At 34.8% G+C, this 15,600-nt stretch overlaps 1 protein-coding gene across 2 annotated transcripts; it reads left to right on the top strand.

Moving 5' to 3' along the window:
* Positions 1–138: 138 nt before the first annotated feature.
* Positions 139–13,672, top strand: LOC105329501 (tubulin polyglutamylase TTLL13). 2 transcript variants are annotated; one of them, XM_066070535.1, is made up of 3 exons: positions 139–265; positions 1,099–3,692; positions 13,105–13,672. In XM_066070535.1, exon 2 carries the CDS (start codon positions 1,161–1,163, stop codon positions 3,681–3,683), a length of 2,523 nt encoding a protein of 840 aa, XP_065926607.1. In that variant the 5' UTR covers positions 139–265; positions 1,099–1,160; the 3' UTR covers positions 3,684–3,692; positions 13,105–13,672. The 2 variants fall into 2 exon arrangements, with proteins under 2 accessions (XP_065926607.1, XP_065926609.1); XM_066070537.1 differs by lacking the exon at positions 139–265 and adding an exon at positions 330–848.
* Positions 13,673–15,600: the final 1,928 nt, after the last annotated feature.

Below are 15,600 nucleotides of genomic sequence, written 5' to 3'. Positions count from 1 at the left end.
TGATTTATCTGACATATTGAAAACATATGGGAGGAATGTCCTTTAAGATAGAATGTAATCGGTTATTTCCGTGAAAAACTATTCCGGCCATATTTGGTTTAGATTTTATACCGACTATTTACAAAACCGCGTTATAACGCAACTTTTGATTGGTTGTCGCTATGTCACGTGATGTCAACAAAATGGGAAAATTTGTTCGCGAGATGGGTGCAATAGTTGATTTTAAAGTTTCTTTGGTGTTAAATGGGACCATCGCAATATATAGGTAGGTTGAACATTGACTTTTTTATTCTAGATTTATTCACGAGACAAAGAAACAAATTTGCAATAATCTTAAAGCTGCGATCGGGACAGGTGTAGAGCGGGTGTGAAATTAGTGTGGCTATCGCATGATATGTATCGTTTTGTGTAGGTCATTTAAAAATCGGAGCAGTGGGTGATTGATACTCTACATTGTGTTAATCTCTTGAGACCTGTATTTAAATAACGGAATTGTATAGCGCCATCGCGTCACTAGAGTGTGAATCTTTCAATTATAACGTCCTAATTCTACATACTTAAAGCACCCATATTTCACGACTGCTAGCCCATCAAATTTCAAGGATGTATTTTTTAATGGCGGGCCAATAAATTTTATTTGACAGCAATGTGATGTTATCTATAGGAAGTGAGAATTATACCTGTCTGTCGCAGTGCGGTTTAAATTTCTTTGGAGTGTTCCTTTAAAATATATATATATATATATGCATGATCATTCTGACTCATGAATGTATCTTAGTGAAAATTTCCTGGAATCACATTTTGGCTTAACTTATAATATAAGAGGACTTTCCATTAAAAACTTTGAGGTAATGGCCAAATATAGGTCTGACAACCTGGATTAGTACAGATCAACATATATATGATATATAAAATTTGCTTAGATTGTGTAATTGTTATCGCATATACACAGGTATATTGAGAATGTGACACTTCTAAAATTATTCTATGAAGAGAAGCTTTAGGAAAAGATAGTCAGTTTTTTATGTTCAGAAATTATGTTAATTATTTTAATTGTCTTTAAATTATAAAAAAAAAAAATATTTTATTCACTTTCAGATTAAAAAGTTCTGGGATATGTGCTGTTCTTCAGTAGTGGTGGAAATATTTGGATAAAAAGAATGTCAGAGAGGCCTAAGGCAATAGTGTTTAGAATAAATGACCATGGCCAGGGTCCGGAGGTTCTTCGTCAGGTTTTCTTAGAACGCGGGTGGATTGAGTTTGATGAGGATTTGCAGGAAGATTACGACTGGAATATTTGGTGGAGAACATCCAGGTTCCGTAACTGCGATTACGACAGCATCCAAAAATGGCAGAGGTTAAATCACTATCCAAAATCTACGGGTATTACAAAGAAGGATTGCCTGGCGCGGAACTTGAAGCGAATGAAAGGTGTCCACGGGGCTGGGGTGTACAACTTCTGTCCAATGACGTTTAATCTTCCAAATGATTACACCCGATTTGTCGCTGAGTACAGCAAGCTGAAACAGAAACAAGGCGAAAACAAAATGATGTACTGGATTTGTAAGCCGGCTGACATGTCAAGAGGAAGGGGCATCTTCATCTTCAGTGATATGTCAGATCTTCAATATGACTGCAATGCTGTTCTCCAGAGGTACATTTCTAATCCTCTTTTGATTGGAGGGTATAAATTTGATGTTCGAATCTATGTAGCTGTACCATCATTTCATCCCCTGACAGTTTATATATACGAAGAAGGAATCGCTAGATTTGGAACTGAAAAATTTGATCTTTCTTCTTTAAAGAATGTCTTCTCCCATCTCACTAACACATCTATAAATAAACATAGTCCGGCTTATACAACTGATAAGGAACGAATCGGACCGGGCTGCAAGTGGACACTGACCCAGTTACGGTATTACTTCCATCAAAATAACATTGACGACAGCGTGCTGTGGATCCGGGTCATGAATCTCATTATTCTGACCGTCCTAGTCCAGGCTCCTCAAGTCCCTAAGATGGAGAACTGTTTTGAGCTGTATGGATTCGACGTCCTGATTGATGAGAATCTGAAGCCATGGCTGCTGGAGGTCAATTTCAGTCCTTCACTGAGCTCAGATTGTCAGACAGATATATTAGTCAAAAAGCCTCTGCTTCATGATCTGATGGATCTCATGCATTTCAAAGACCAAGACAAGGAAAGAGGGGGTGATGTGTACAGGCAGTTGACCAATCGATCCAAGGCCCTGGAGACGGATCGGTACTCCTCTGTCAGCCGAACTGGAAGAAGTTCCGCTATCAACAGAAGTTCATCCAATTTCCAGAAAAGTCTCAGTGCTCTCAGCAAGCAACAGTCCACAGTCAAAGAGAGTACGTCCTACATCGAACAAGACAACGAAGTGGAGAAGAAGAAAGAGGCAGAAAAGATGTGCTATGGGTTGCCATTGGTCAATCCTGCAGACGATGACAAGCGGCCAGATAGTGCGAGTTCTGGTGTGTCCAGTGCCGGGAGTGAGAAGTTGGATGAAGTCACAGCGGAGCACAAGCCGATTATCCACAAGAGTGCCAGCGCTGGTCAGTTGACACGAGAAAAAAGCCGAACATCTGTGACATTCAGTATAGGTCCGCCTAGCTCTAGGTCCATCGTAAAAGCTCCTAGTCTGACGGACATGAATAACAATCAGCCCACTAGTCAATCTGTGATCCACACGACCATCGGTCCGGTTCAGACCGTGTTTGTACGCAGGTCCAGTACTCTGTCCTCAAATTCCAAATCTCATAAGGCTGAGAAGGGATCCTTAAAGAGTTGTGCTACCTCCGACAGTGCAATATCCAGTCTTTACTCGGGATCAGGGAGCGAGAACTCGGATCTTGTGTCGCTTCCCGAGGAGTCTCGAAGACGGTCCAGTAATCTTGTCACTGGACAACGTAGGCCCAGTTACACATATGGTCAGACCAGTGACAACACATCAAACCTCAAGAATAGCAGTGACCAACCAAAGAGCTCCTTAACTAAATCCTCATCATCTAGTCAACTATCATCAAAAATCAAATCTCTCAGACCTAGTGGAAACTCTAGTGCTTTGAGGAAAATTTCCTCCTCTGGAACAGTGACCCCAAAGCCAAATTTGTACCCCCAGAGGGCAGCAAGTCGAGCCCAGCAGATGAACTACGAAGCTCCATCATCACAACGAGAAGTTCGTTCCTTGTCCCACCAAAGCAATACACAACGAAGCCAGCCCAGGCGCTTCACGCCAGCCAACGAATCTCAGGCACCCTTTACAAAGGTCTCGTTACGGAAATCTCAGGGCAGTAGGTTGGGTGACCAGGAGGGTGCTCACCAAACTCGACGAAGCATCAATGGATCTCGCATGAACATTCGTAATCGAGCTCAACTCAACAGCCAGCAGGGAAAGTCAAAGGTCAAAGGTCCTCCGTCAAGGGTCGGTAGTTTCTACCTTGCTTTTCCTTTTAGTGAGGTCTCCTACAAGACGGCCAATGGATCGCTAGATGCCCATGTAGTTATTCGAGAGTCGCAGAAGAATTTGCGAGAAGTTCTTCATAACATTGACAAGAGTAAGGGAGAGAAGAAGACGGGCGGCTTCCTTCCATTTGGTGCCAAAGAAGACGTCGATGGAGAGAGACTATGGCCGCCCGTCAAGCCTCCTCCGGAAGTCACATGACCATAGAACGTAAGTTTAATTTTAATTATTATCAAACTACCTCCCTTTGTGATTAGAAGTTCAGCTGACACTAAAACAATGACTGATTTGTATGAGTGTATGTTTATAGCAGATCTGTTTACCTTAGCTTTAAGAATAATGCAGGCTTATTGTCTATTATTCTAATTTATAGAAATATCTGCAATAATCAAAGGAAAGTGGTTTAAATATACAACTTTTCTGCAAGTTTTATTGTATAGCCCATTGAGACTGACTTACTAAAGATCTTTGTCAGGCTTTTAAGATTTTAGTTTTCATGTGCATTCAACAATGTTCAAAGAATCAAGTTGCGTACATGGGGATCTGAATTTGTGAAGTATCTCTGTAAGCTTTAAGTATATTAGTCAGCAATAGTTGGTGCAGGTTCATAAAAGAACCATTTATCTTCAATGTAGAGATTTTTTGCCGTGAAGGTACACAATATAGATCGATGCATACAGAACAAAATCAAACTTTCCAGATGGCCATTGTGCTCTCTGATGTTTAAAATCCACTTAGAGATGGAAAAGTTAAAGCCTGAACTAAAGTAGTGGCTTTATTTATCCATTCCTGTTATGCAATCTTTTTTTTCTAGGGTAATAAATGGTGTTTGAAATAGTGTAGCCATGTTACCTTTTGAAGATCAATGGCTTATTTAGCAGTTATGACTCATGAATCATCGTGTCTGGTCTAGATTCTACTGCTTTATTTTGTGACTGATCCAATTTTGCACTAAATTTAGTTTGTTTTCTCAAAAACTTACTAAGTGTACTTTAACATGACTATGCTGCTTTATAATATTGAGCTAGCTAGATGTCTGGAATTAAACTGACAGTAATTATTATAAAGCTATATCTTTTTACTTGACCATTTATACTGCTTTATTTTGAGCTGAAACTTAAGTCTTATGCAAATAGAACAGTTTGAAACTTATTTTTCTAACTTGACTATACTGCTTCATTTTGAGCTATACTGTGCTAATTAAAGTCTAGAATAGAACAAGTTTTCTGAAAAATCTGCTGTTTTAATCTGACTCTACTATTGGCACTTCATTTTGTGCTAAAGCTTGATTTAAGTCTAGTCAGAAAAGAACAGCTCTCCCAAGGATATTCTGCTTTAACTTTACGTTTAATTTGCCAAAATGTTTATAAAGTCAGGGATCGAGTTATAGAATTGCAAAGTTTCAGAGAAGCATTGAAGAACAAGTTTTATGGATTGGCAGGAATTTTGCACATTTTTAACTGTTGCTTGACATTGAAAGTACAGGTGAATCTCGATAACTCGAACTTTAGGGGACAATGATTTAACTTCGAGAGATCGAAAGTTTAAAATAATCCGGAAATTTTTGTTCGTGTATTTTGGTTCTAAAATTATAGTAGCTGGAAATTTATATTTATAACATGGAAGGATAGTCTGACATGATTTCAGTCGTATTTTCTGCTGCATTACTTCAATTTAAACAATACAGAACTTACTTGTGTGGTTATTAAGTGTATTTTTCACGTTAAAACATTTTTAAGCATAATATGTTTTCATCATTTTAAATAAAGAGCATTTACCGTAACATTCACAAGTTGTTGAAATTATAATCACTTACAAACTACCTATCTACCCTTTGAAGGAAGAAAGGAGTAGTGTCACGTAATCAACCAATTAACACTACCAGGCTAGCCCCCAGGAGTTCACTCAACCATCCAGATAAGGTCCACGCGGAACTATAATTATATGCTTGATCGGCTGCGTGTGTACATAGCAACCACTTCGAGTTATCAAGCGTGAAAAACAATTAAATATGTATAACGGGACCCAGGTTTTACTTTGAGAGATCAAGAACTTCGAGAGATCGGAGTTTGAGAGATCAGAAGTAAATTTGCTTAGTTATATAGAGAAAAAAATTGGTACCTTGAGTTCACTTCGAGAGATCAAGAACTTCGAGAGATCGAAGTTCGAGCCATCGAGTGTCACCTGTACTCTAAACTATATCTGGTTAAGCTTAAAACAAGTTTTATTGAACTACTGTAAACGTATTATACATATTTAGCAAGTAGGATATTTAGCGGAAAATTATTTTCAACAAATTATCATGGATTTGAAATAGCATATTTGTGAATGTGCCTATTCTGATATACGGTACATAGGAATGGCATTTAGTGATGAACTTGATTTGGCGAAAGCAGCTTTTTGCGAAAAATGCCAAAAAGAATATTAATATACACAGCCAATTGAAATGTAATACGTTTACAGTATTTTCTCTGCTATTGGAGTAAATTTCTTTAAGTTACTATGAGAAGCAATTACTGAACAAAAAGTTACTTGACGTGTTGATCAATCTGCATGGACATTATACTCTCAAGTTCTTAACTAATGTCATTGTGTGTAAGCAAGAGAATTAAGCTAGTATAAAACATAAGTTTAGTATGTTAAACAATATCTATATACTGCTTAATCTTTATTTCCAAGAAAGTTACTGAATTGAAGGATATCTATGCACACCCTCAGTGCAGCCTCTAACTTTAACATTGTACCATATGAGCAAAGAACATTCAATTAACAAGGACCTGTTTAGTCTATACTGTGCATGCATCTGTATAATTATATTATTATCAGCTATTATTATGCCTCCTGTCAGTTTGTTGCTATATATTCAATACTGATCTATTTTCGCATAGTATACATAGGATTTATATAGCGTAAGCATACTATGCCGAAATAGAGCTATATATTCAATACTCATCTATTTTCGCATAGTATACATAGGATTTATATAGCGTAAGCATACTATGCCGAAATAGAGCACGGCAAATGTTTTCAATGAAAATCTTACAAGCGCCGACAGCGGGTTTCAAACTCACGATGCTAAAATCATTCCAGCATGAAGTGAACACTTCATTATTGACGACGATTTTAAAGTTAAAGTTTCTGATAAACTATTGAACAAATTGATTGAACATTTTTCAAAGGAATTCTACATGAGAATCACAAAAATGCTTTTTTAAATGACGTTGATAAAGAATGTACAAGAAAAGAATTCAATGAGATTTCGTTTGCTAAACATTTTGAGTTTTCTCTGTAAGGCCAAACGTCTCTCATTTCTTGAAAAGAACATAAACCTTTGTTGACTTTTTATTGTACAACAACTTGTTGATTAAATAAACAATCAAATCAATTGATTAATTTGGAAAAAAAAACAAACGCTTGCTTTTCCGGTGATTATTTTTAGAGACTAGTCAACACTCAAATGTCACAGCTACTTATAGCAAAGCAAGTCAGTATGTTCAACAGTCGGCATAATAATAACAATAGTGTTGTGTTGTGCATGTACTATGCCTAAATAGTAGTCAGGGTTTGATACATAGTGCACTCGCCTCCGGCTCGTGCAGTATGTATCAAACCCTGACTACTATTCAGGTATAGTACATGCACAACACAACACTATTATATAAGTATATGTACTTAGCAGAGTACCCCATTTTATTTTTTATCCTTAGCATATATAGGTTATTTTTCTATTGCTAGGATACATTTTTTTCTTTGTCATTGTAAAAAATATTGAACTTTTACACAGTTACAGTTAAGTAATCATGGAATGATTACATATGTTAAATCATTAACTTTGATTTAGTCCATATGTCAGTATTTAGGGCGATGCATGTTGGCAAGTGACTCTAACTTAGGTTAATGCTGAAGTTTAAAGTTCTTAACGGTTGTAGTCTGTAATGGGTGATTGTGCCAAAGATAAAGTCACATTCTACAGCTTACCAATCACCGTCACAGCAAATCTACTGACCAGTTGCCAGAGAGGCAAGGCTCTAGTAAACCTTGGTGATCCCAACCAGAGAAACAAGGCTCTAGTAAACTTAAGTGCTCCCAACCAGAGTGGCAAGGCTCTAGTAAACTTAAGTGCTCCCAACCAGAGTGGCAAGGCTCTAGTAAACTTAAGTGCTCCCAACCAGAGAGACAAGGCTCTAGTAAACTTAAGTGCTCCCAACCAGAGTGGCAAGTCTCTAGTAAACCTTAGTGCTCCCAATCAGAGAGGCAAGGCTCTAGTAAACCTTGTTGCTCCCAACTAGAGAGGCTAGGCTATAGTAAACCTTGTTGCTCCCAACTAGAGAGGCTAGGCTATAGTAAACCTTGTTGCTCCCAATCAGAGTGGCAAGGCTATAGTAAACCTTGTTGCTCCCAACCAGAGTGGCATGACTCTAGTAAACTTAAGTGCTCCCAACCAGAGTGGCATGACTCTAGTAAACTTAAGTGCTCCCAACCAGAGAGACAAGGCTCTAGTAAACTTAGGTGCTTCAAACAGAGAGGCTAGGCTATAGTAAACCTTAGTGCTTCAAACAGAGAGACAAGGCTCTAGTAAACCTTAGTGCTCCCAATCAGATAGGCAATGCTCTAGTAAACCTAAGTGCTCCCAATCAGAGAGGCAAGACTCTAGTAAACCTTGGTGCTCCCAACTAGAGAGGCTAGGTTATAGTAAACCTTGTTGCTCCCAATCAGATAGGCAAGGCTCTAGTAAACCTTGGTGCTACCAATCAGAAAGCTAAGCATCTAGTAAAACGTGTTGCTCCCAATCAGAGAGGCAAGGCTGTAGTAAACTAAGCTCTAGTAAAGTTTTGTGCTCCCAATCAGAGAGGCAAGGCTCTGGCAGACTTTGGTGCTTTCATGCAATCAGAGCTCTTTGGGCTAAGACTTCAGTAATATTATTGTGTAAGTCACCCAATTTTGTAAAATAAATTAATGATGTGAAAGAGCCAAGTTTACAACTTCAGTTATACACATTTATTGAAACTTATTACATTTATTTATTACATTATTTTTATTATTTATTACATTTAAGTTTACATGTACATTGTAATTAATAGGGTATATATCATATTTAGGTTTGATGGGATAATAAAGATTCTATCATCAGATATACTATATATTATGCAATAAATAAATGTCACACAGCATTATTATTTTGTTACCCCAGGTATCTATGGCATATGCTACTCAATATTTACTAAAGTGTTAAATAACTATTGAAAACAGAACAACATATTGTGCCTCAAATTGAAAAATTAGATAGTTCAGAACATTATAGTCACTGTTCATTCTGAGATATTGTGATATGTTGATGGTCCAATAAAATCCTTGTAGCTTGTAGCCCCCCCCCCCCCCCCCAACTTACTGGGAACTCGCCCCACAAAATAGGCTGTCTGACAGAACTTGACCAACATATATACATGTTCAAATTCTAGGACAACTTATCTTTATAATGCACTCAAGGTCATACCCAACAAAAAGAAATGTAGGGTTTATAGATGACTTAATAAGTCTTGGAGCATGGATGTATTATGCTGTTTGTGAAATGAATGGCTTGGCTGTACAGGTTATTTAAGTCCCCACAGATCAGGGTAATCCTCTAGCCATCATTAATCCCCACAGGACGCATTATAAGGGACCAAGTACTTTCCTCTTTACCTATATACATGTACGGTATATTAATTCGATCTATTGTTCTCCGGCCAGTCTGTGGATTCTTAAGTATTGGTATGCATAACAATAATCCATTAAGTTGTAAGGTGTTTTGTTTTCATACACTTGTCTTTTAGCCGTTACAATGTACTATAATGTTCTATTAGGTGGCCTGCCTCTATTTATGATTTATTCCAATTTTGCGCGCATTTTACAGTCAGGTACTGGTATATAGAAGAAAGTTGTGCTAGTAATATATAGCCATCTTTAATTTTTTTTTCTGACACTTCATAAAAATTAAACTTACTGAAACAGTTATTAAGATGCTGTTTTCTCTATGCTTGTTAACAGGAGAAGTAGCTTCCATAAAGTACAAAATAAGTAGTTGACCCCCCCCCCCCCCCCAAAAAAAAAAAAATTAATAAGAATACATAAATTTCAATTCATATTGAGTTGTTTTACTCAGACGAGGAAGAGCTGATTAAACTGTGTTTGATAAGGATGCATTGACTCTGGTTTTTGTTTTGATGAAACAAGTAGGAATTATGTTATTGTTAATACACATACCATATACAGTTGAACTTTGATATTTCGAACACTGATATTTTGAATACAATGGATATGTCGAAGTGATTTGTAAGTCCCAACTACTTATTTTTAAGGTATTTTACTCTCTATATCTCGAATACTCGGATATCTTGAAGTTAAAAACAGTCCCATCTAGTTCGACTGTATATCAAATCTTCCTCTTCATACTCCTTTTTATCATAATGATTTTAAATCAATATTGAACAGCAAAATATAGAATACCGGTACTTGTACATTTTGTATACATCTATTCAAGCACTATAAAAAAAATTTTAAAAGTTAAAGTGAGCATCAAAACAAATGGCAAATGGAACATTAAATTTTATAACTTCAGATTTAAATTTTGTAATTACAGATTTACATATTTTTCAAAACATTTGCAACACAAGATAAAACTACATTGACATTATAAGGGCAACACTGTAAAGCACCAAATTTCTGGAACAAGTACTGCAATTAAAACTAGGAAATCAATGAATTCTAAAGTAGAAAATGGGTGGAAAAAGTAGGGACCAAATACACCGCCTGTGTTGGAGACAAAAGGCGATCGCTGAATTATTTAGTAGATAATGTGAAGTAACCATATATGCACCTGATTTTTGGACAGTTAAATATCTTGGTGAAGCTATTGGTGTGTACAAGACTGTGTGCACATAGAAAACACGGAGAACACCGATAGTCCTCTCTTCACACCCTAGTGTATAAATTGTATAGTCTGCTGTATAAGCATGTCTCCAAAACACACATTGCAGGCAACTCTCTGAGTTCTATAGATCCGGATTTCATTCCAACAAGTGGTCAGGGTCGTTTGAACTCTTTATTTGGTCAGGATCGTTTGAACTCTTTATTTCGAATAAAGAAAAAAAAATATGTTTGAATGTATGGGATTGATTCAAGGCTCTGAATTTGTCCTTATCTCTTGTGATGACGGGTAAAACCACGGCCTGCATATTTTGTGTTTAATGCCGCACATTCAATCTCATTATTCTGTATTGTAAAACTTTTATATTCTGACAGAGTAATCTAAAGAAAACAGGAAAATTGCTTGTACATGATAGTAAGCAAACACTTACGGCAAAGAAAAAATATATATTAGGGGCGTTTGAGTGCATGAGACGGACCTTGAGATTCTGAAATCACCTAGCTCTGCCAACAGCTATGAGTTAATACAAGATTTACAGTGAATAGGTTTACATAAACCCGGGAGTTTTACAGGGTGCATATATATATTTCTTGGTAAAAAAGAATTAATTTTTTTAAATGTCGAATAAAATTAAGGATGTTTCAGTAAATCTCTTAATAGTCAGACTATTTCATAATACATGTACTGTATTATAATAGTTGACAGTTAAACTGCAATTCATTATACCAGGACTTGTTCTTCAGTACCATATTGGGTTTTTTTAAGAAGTATTTATTACCATATTCCTTTGTTGATTAATATTATAGATATCAAAGGGGAGAAATTGTTATGAATAAAAAAGTGAAAAACTGTTTAAGATATGAATTGATTTTTATTTTACCCAAATTTAAATGTAAAAAAAGACTGCAATTATAATATTATGTTGGCTTCAAATGATTATAATTAAAATGTTTCTACGGAAGGTATTTTTTGCATTCAAAATAAATATAAATGAAGATCTTGCTTTAAATTAATTGATAATTATCACTTATATGGAACATTTTAAATATTAATTAATGTTTAATGATATTTTAACCTTTATTATAGTTGGTGTAAACTGTATAGAACTAACGAAATTTCTTACGCAACAGAAAAAAAAAACCTGATAGAAATTGGCCTTCAGTAGCCGGGGAGATCAGTCGAAGATTATATGCACATTGATAATAAGCGTTTAGAGTGAGTGACATGTAGCCAGACAGTAGCTCTACCCCGGCTATACCCTAGCACTGCCACCGTAGACCCTCGACAAAGCAGCTATTATCTACGGGGGCTTTAACAACTTGTTCAAACACTGATAGGGCTGACCTGAAGCATTCATTCCTAGCCCAATTTTTGGATACATAGACCGTTTAATTTGTAGTGCTTGATAACTTGACTATCATTTACACAGATTTAGGAAAAGCCTTTACTTAGCAGTTTGACTGCACCAAACTCTTAGGTTACATATGCATTGTCAGAGACTTTGATTTATATATATTATTTGAACATTAGTGAATTTAGTTTCAGATGAACAAAATTAATATTTTTAAGTCATTTGGTGTTATAAAAACAAAACAAAATTAACTTATAAAATATTTGTCACCGTGATGAAAAATACAGTTTTATGTTTTAGACATGAAGTAACGTTGGAGAGAATTCTGATGCTATAGTCTGTTTTTCAGAAATTTATCTTCTTAACTGCCACATTGACAAGTTATTTAAAATTGGGAAAACATAAAATTAAAATTATAAAACACACATATTTTGTTTTATTTTAATTATATTCAGTTTTCAGGGTACCAGTTAAATACATGTACATGTATGGTATAGATTAGGAGGAACTTTGCTGTGAAAACTGAATTGATCAATTTATTGAAAATTTCAACTCATTTCTTAATTATTGTCTGTTTGATATTTGCCAAAGAGCCGTTATAATTTGCAGCATTAAAAAATTACCTCTTGGTAAAAGTGATATGTATATTGTGTGCTGTTGCATGACCATGCATGAATAATATCAATAAATTATAAACCTTGGCGCAAAAAAAATGTCTATATTGTTTAGATTTGTCTTGTACCTTTAAATATACTCATGCTAAGATCTTATTCTGATAATTCATGCAAACACTTAAAATGATAAAGCTGATGATATGTAAGTACATGTATCACAAACATACATGTAAGGTTAAGTAAATACACTCAGTTCATGCAATTCTTTAAGGTTGAAGGCCAGAATTTTACATAAATACTTCATCACACACCTTTTATTTATTTGAGGACTTGAACTTCTGATTGATTTTAATTTTCTGTTTCGCCCGATTCTCTTTTTTATGACATGAACTTTCAATCCCTTTTAAGATCTTAATTGAAATTTACTGATTTTTTTTTTCTTATAACCATAAATTTCTAACTTGGGGCGTTTTGAATTTATATATAGCTCAATTACTTAAACTTTCAAATAAAACTGATAAAAAAAGGACGGGTGTTAAAAATCAATACTGCATTATCGATTTCTGCTGAGATTGGCCATAAATTGTTTCTCTTTACACTTTAGAGTTTGTTTTTGGTGTTTATTCTATAGACAATATGTCAGTGAAATTAAGGAAATAAATCTTTGATTATGTAGAAAACCACACACTGTGTCTAATCTTTGATGGAATTTAACCCCAAGATACCAAACTTGAAATTTCTCTTTTTCAGATTGGATTTTTTTGTTGGAGAAAAATGTTTCATTCGAGATCTGGATGAGCCAATGGAGTCTGGCCAAAAACCCAAATCTCAGCACAGACCACAGATGATGAGGAAAAACCAAAACTACCATATCTTTCTAGTACCCAGTGTAAAATTTTATGTTGAGTTCATTAATATAGAACTTGCTCCTTTTATGTTTGAAAAATCAATCCCAGATTTCTATGGTTTGTTCCTTGTGTAATTATGTAAAATTAAACAAAAACTCATTTTAAAATATTAAAATTGTGCATTTTAAAATTTTAAAAGAGTAAAAAAAAAAAAAAAATTTTTTTTTGAAAATTCATATTGTGACAGCATTTATCACGTTACTGCCTCATGTATTTTCCTCCAAAAGAACTAAAAACACACAATTTATTGGGTCATTAAGACACTTTTGAAGTTTTGATGAAGATTACTATTTTCATGGTGTACAAGTTATCCCCCTTTTTAGGCATTATACACCTCAATTATTAATTTTAATACCAAAACAGCATGGTCGTTTTGTTTTTTGTACTCCATGTTTTGTTGCAGTGTTGCAGGAAATGTACATAATATATTATTTATTTATTTATTTATCTAATTTATGAAGTGCTGCTCTCTTTGTCACCATTTTTCTCTGTTATTTATTAAGTATTTTAGGAGTTACTGTAAATTCCTTATTTTACCTGAGTATTATTCATGATTCTGCTGTCTTTTGTATCAAATTGCGAGAATATAAAACCGCAAACACCTACCGGTATATTAAATTTTATTTTATTTATTTTTTAATTATTTAAATTAAACAGTTCAAAACTGTCTGAAAAAATAAAGCGAGACTCTAAAATCTTCGAGGGTTGCCTCTTGGATGTTAATTCCTCACGTTTAATAAGGAATCTACTGTATATATATATATATATATTTGTGTGTTTTTGGATCTGTAGATGTCAAAACCTTAAAATTCAGTTGTGTCAACATCATTTCAAAACCTGTAAAAAACCTGTAATCTATCCCCTGATCTATCCCCTGATGTTTGTTTGACGGCTTATGAATTTGTCTTGTTTGATCCAGAACACACCAAATACGAGGCCACATTTAAATAAATATTTAGATTCAAATTGGTTTGTGACCTTGCTTGCAGAAATTTTAATAACCCCCAAGAACGGATGACTAATATTTCATGGGAATATATTATGTTAATTATTACATTGCTCTTACTATTAGATTTTTGTTTTGCATATACAGTAAAACACGCTTTTAATGAAGTGCCTGCAGGGAACGGAGATTTTCCTTCGTTATAAGCGTAATTTGTTATATCCGTCAAGTTTACAACATGTAATTAAGTCATGGGGAATGGAAAGCACTTCGCTGTAAGTGTCAATTCATTGTAAGTGTGTTCGCTATAACCGTGTTTTACTGTGTATTAGGAATTATTTATAATGAACTGAAATAGATAAAAAAAAAGTTGAATTATAAAAGAGCATTGCATGTTTAACATTTTAGCTATCTTATTGATGTAAATAATTTCTAAATTCCAAATATATACAGTTCCAAATACATACATCTGCCATGGTAAATGTATTGATGAATGTACGTATATTTTTCTGTTAATGTGAGTTATATGTATTTAAAAGTCTAGATTATGGAATGGTTAATCATGACGTATTCTGTTCACTAATTCATGCATATACAGTATATGTATATGTTTATGTGTATATACCTGGTATATGATCCATTTCTAAAGGTGCTGTGTAACATTATCTATATCTATCTATGTTAATTGTGTGTTATCTATTTCTGTTCAGCTGTTTAACATTTTGTCTGCGTGTTATTTTATTTCTACATTCAGATATTTTAATGGACTGAAAATTACTACACTAACAGATTTATTTTTAAGCTTTGAAAAAATTATTTCAGCATCTCCAAACTCAAGTGAACACCTTTCACAATGGTCTTAATTATTGGTTAGACAGAAAATGTCAAGGTTGAAGGTTATTAAGGTCAAGAAATCTAAGGTTTACAAGGGGAGGCAACTATCGCCTTGAAGATTGATTTTTCAATTACCTTTTGTTCACCTTTTTTAAAAATAAAAATTCATCCTTGTTTGGAACTTGTAAAGATTTTATACATTTGTAGACTTTTTGTGCCAAGTCTCTGAAAAATTTTGAACCATGTCCGTTGATCTATTTTAATGGATGCTTCAAATGTCTGTAGTACCCCCAGTTTGTTAATCGACTGTGTTTATGATTATATGTAATATTCATGTGAATCTCCAGGGAATTCATTAGCCATATAATTATAGTTCTGGTCTTAAGGTGGAATAACACATCATCACAAAATGGCTGACTGCTGATCGAAATGACATTTCGTTTTATTAAAAGGATTTTATCGACTGAACCATGTAACTTACTCCATGGTCGAGTGGATAAAGTGTCTGTCTTGTAATCCGTACATCACGAGTTCAAATCCCACAGGGGCTTTTGTTGTTAC

This window comes from Magallana gigas, chromosome 9 (genome assembly GCF_963853765.1).
Source record: "Magallana gigas chromosome 9, xbMagGiga1.1, whole genome shotgun sequence".
Classification (NCBI taxonomy): Eukaryota; Metazoa; Mollusca; class Bivalvia; order Ostreida; family Ostreidae; genus Magallana; species Magallana gigas.
The sequence above is the reverse complement of the archived record's forward strand: the minus strand, read 5'-3'. Positions and strand labels throughout refer to the sequence as shown.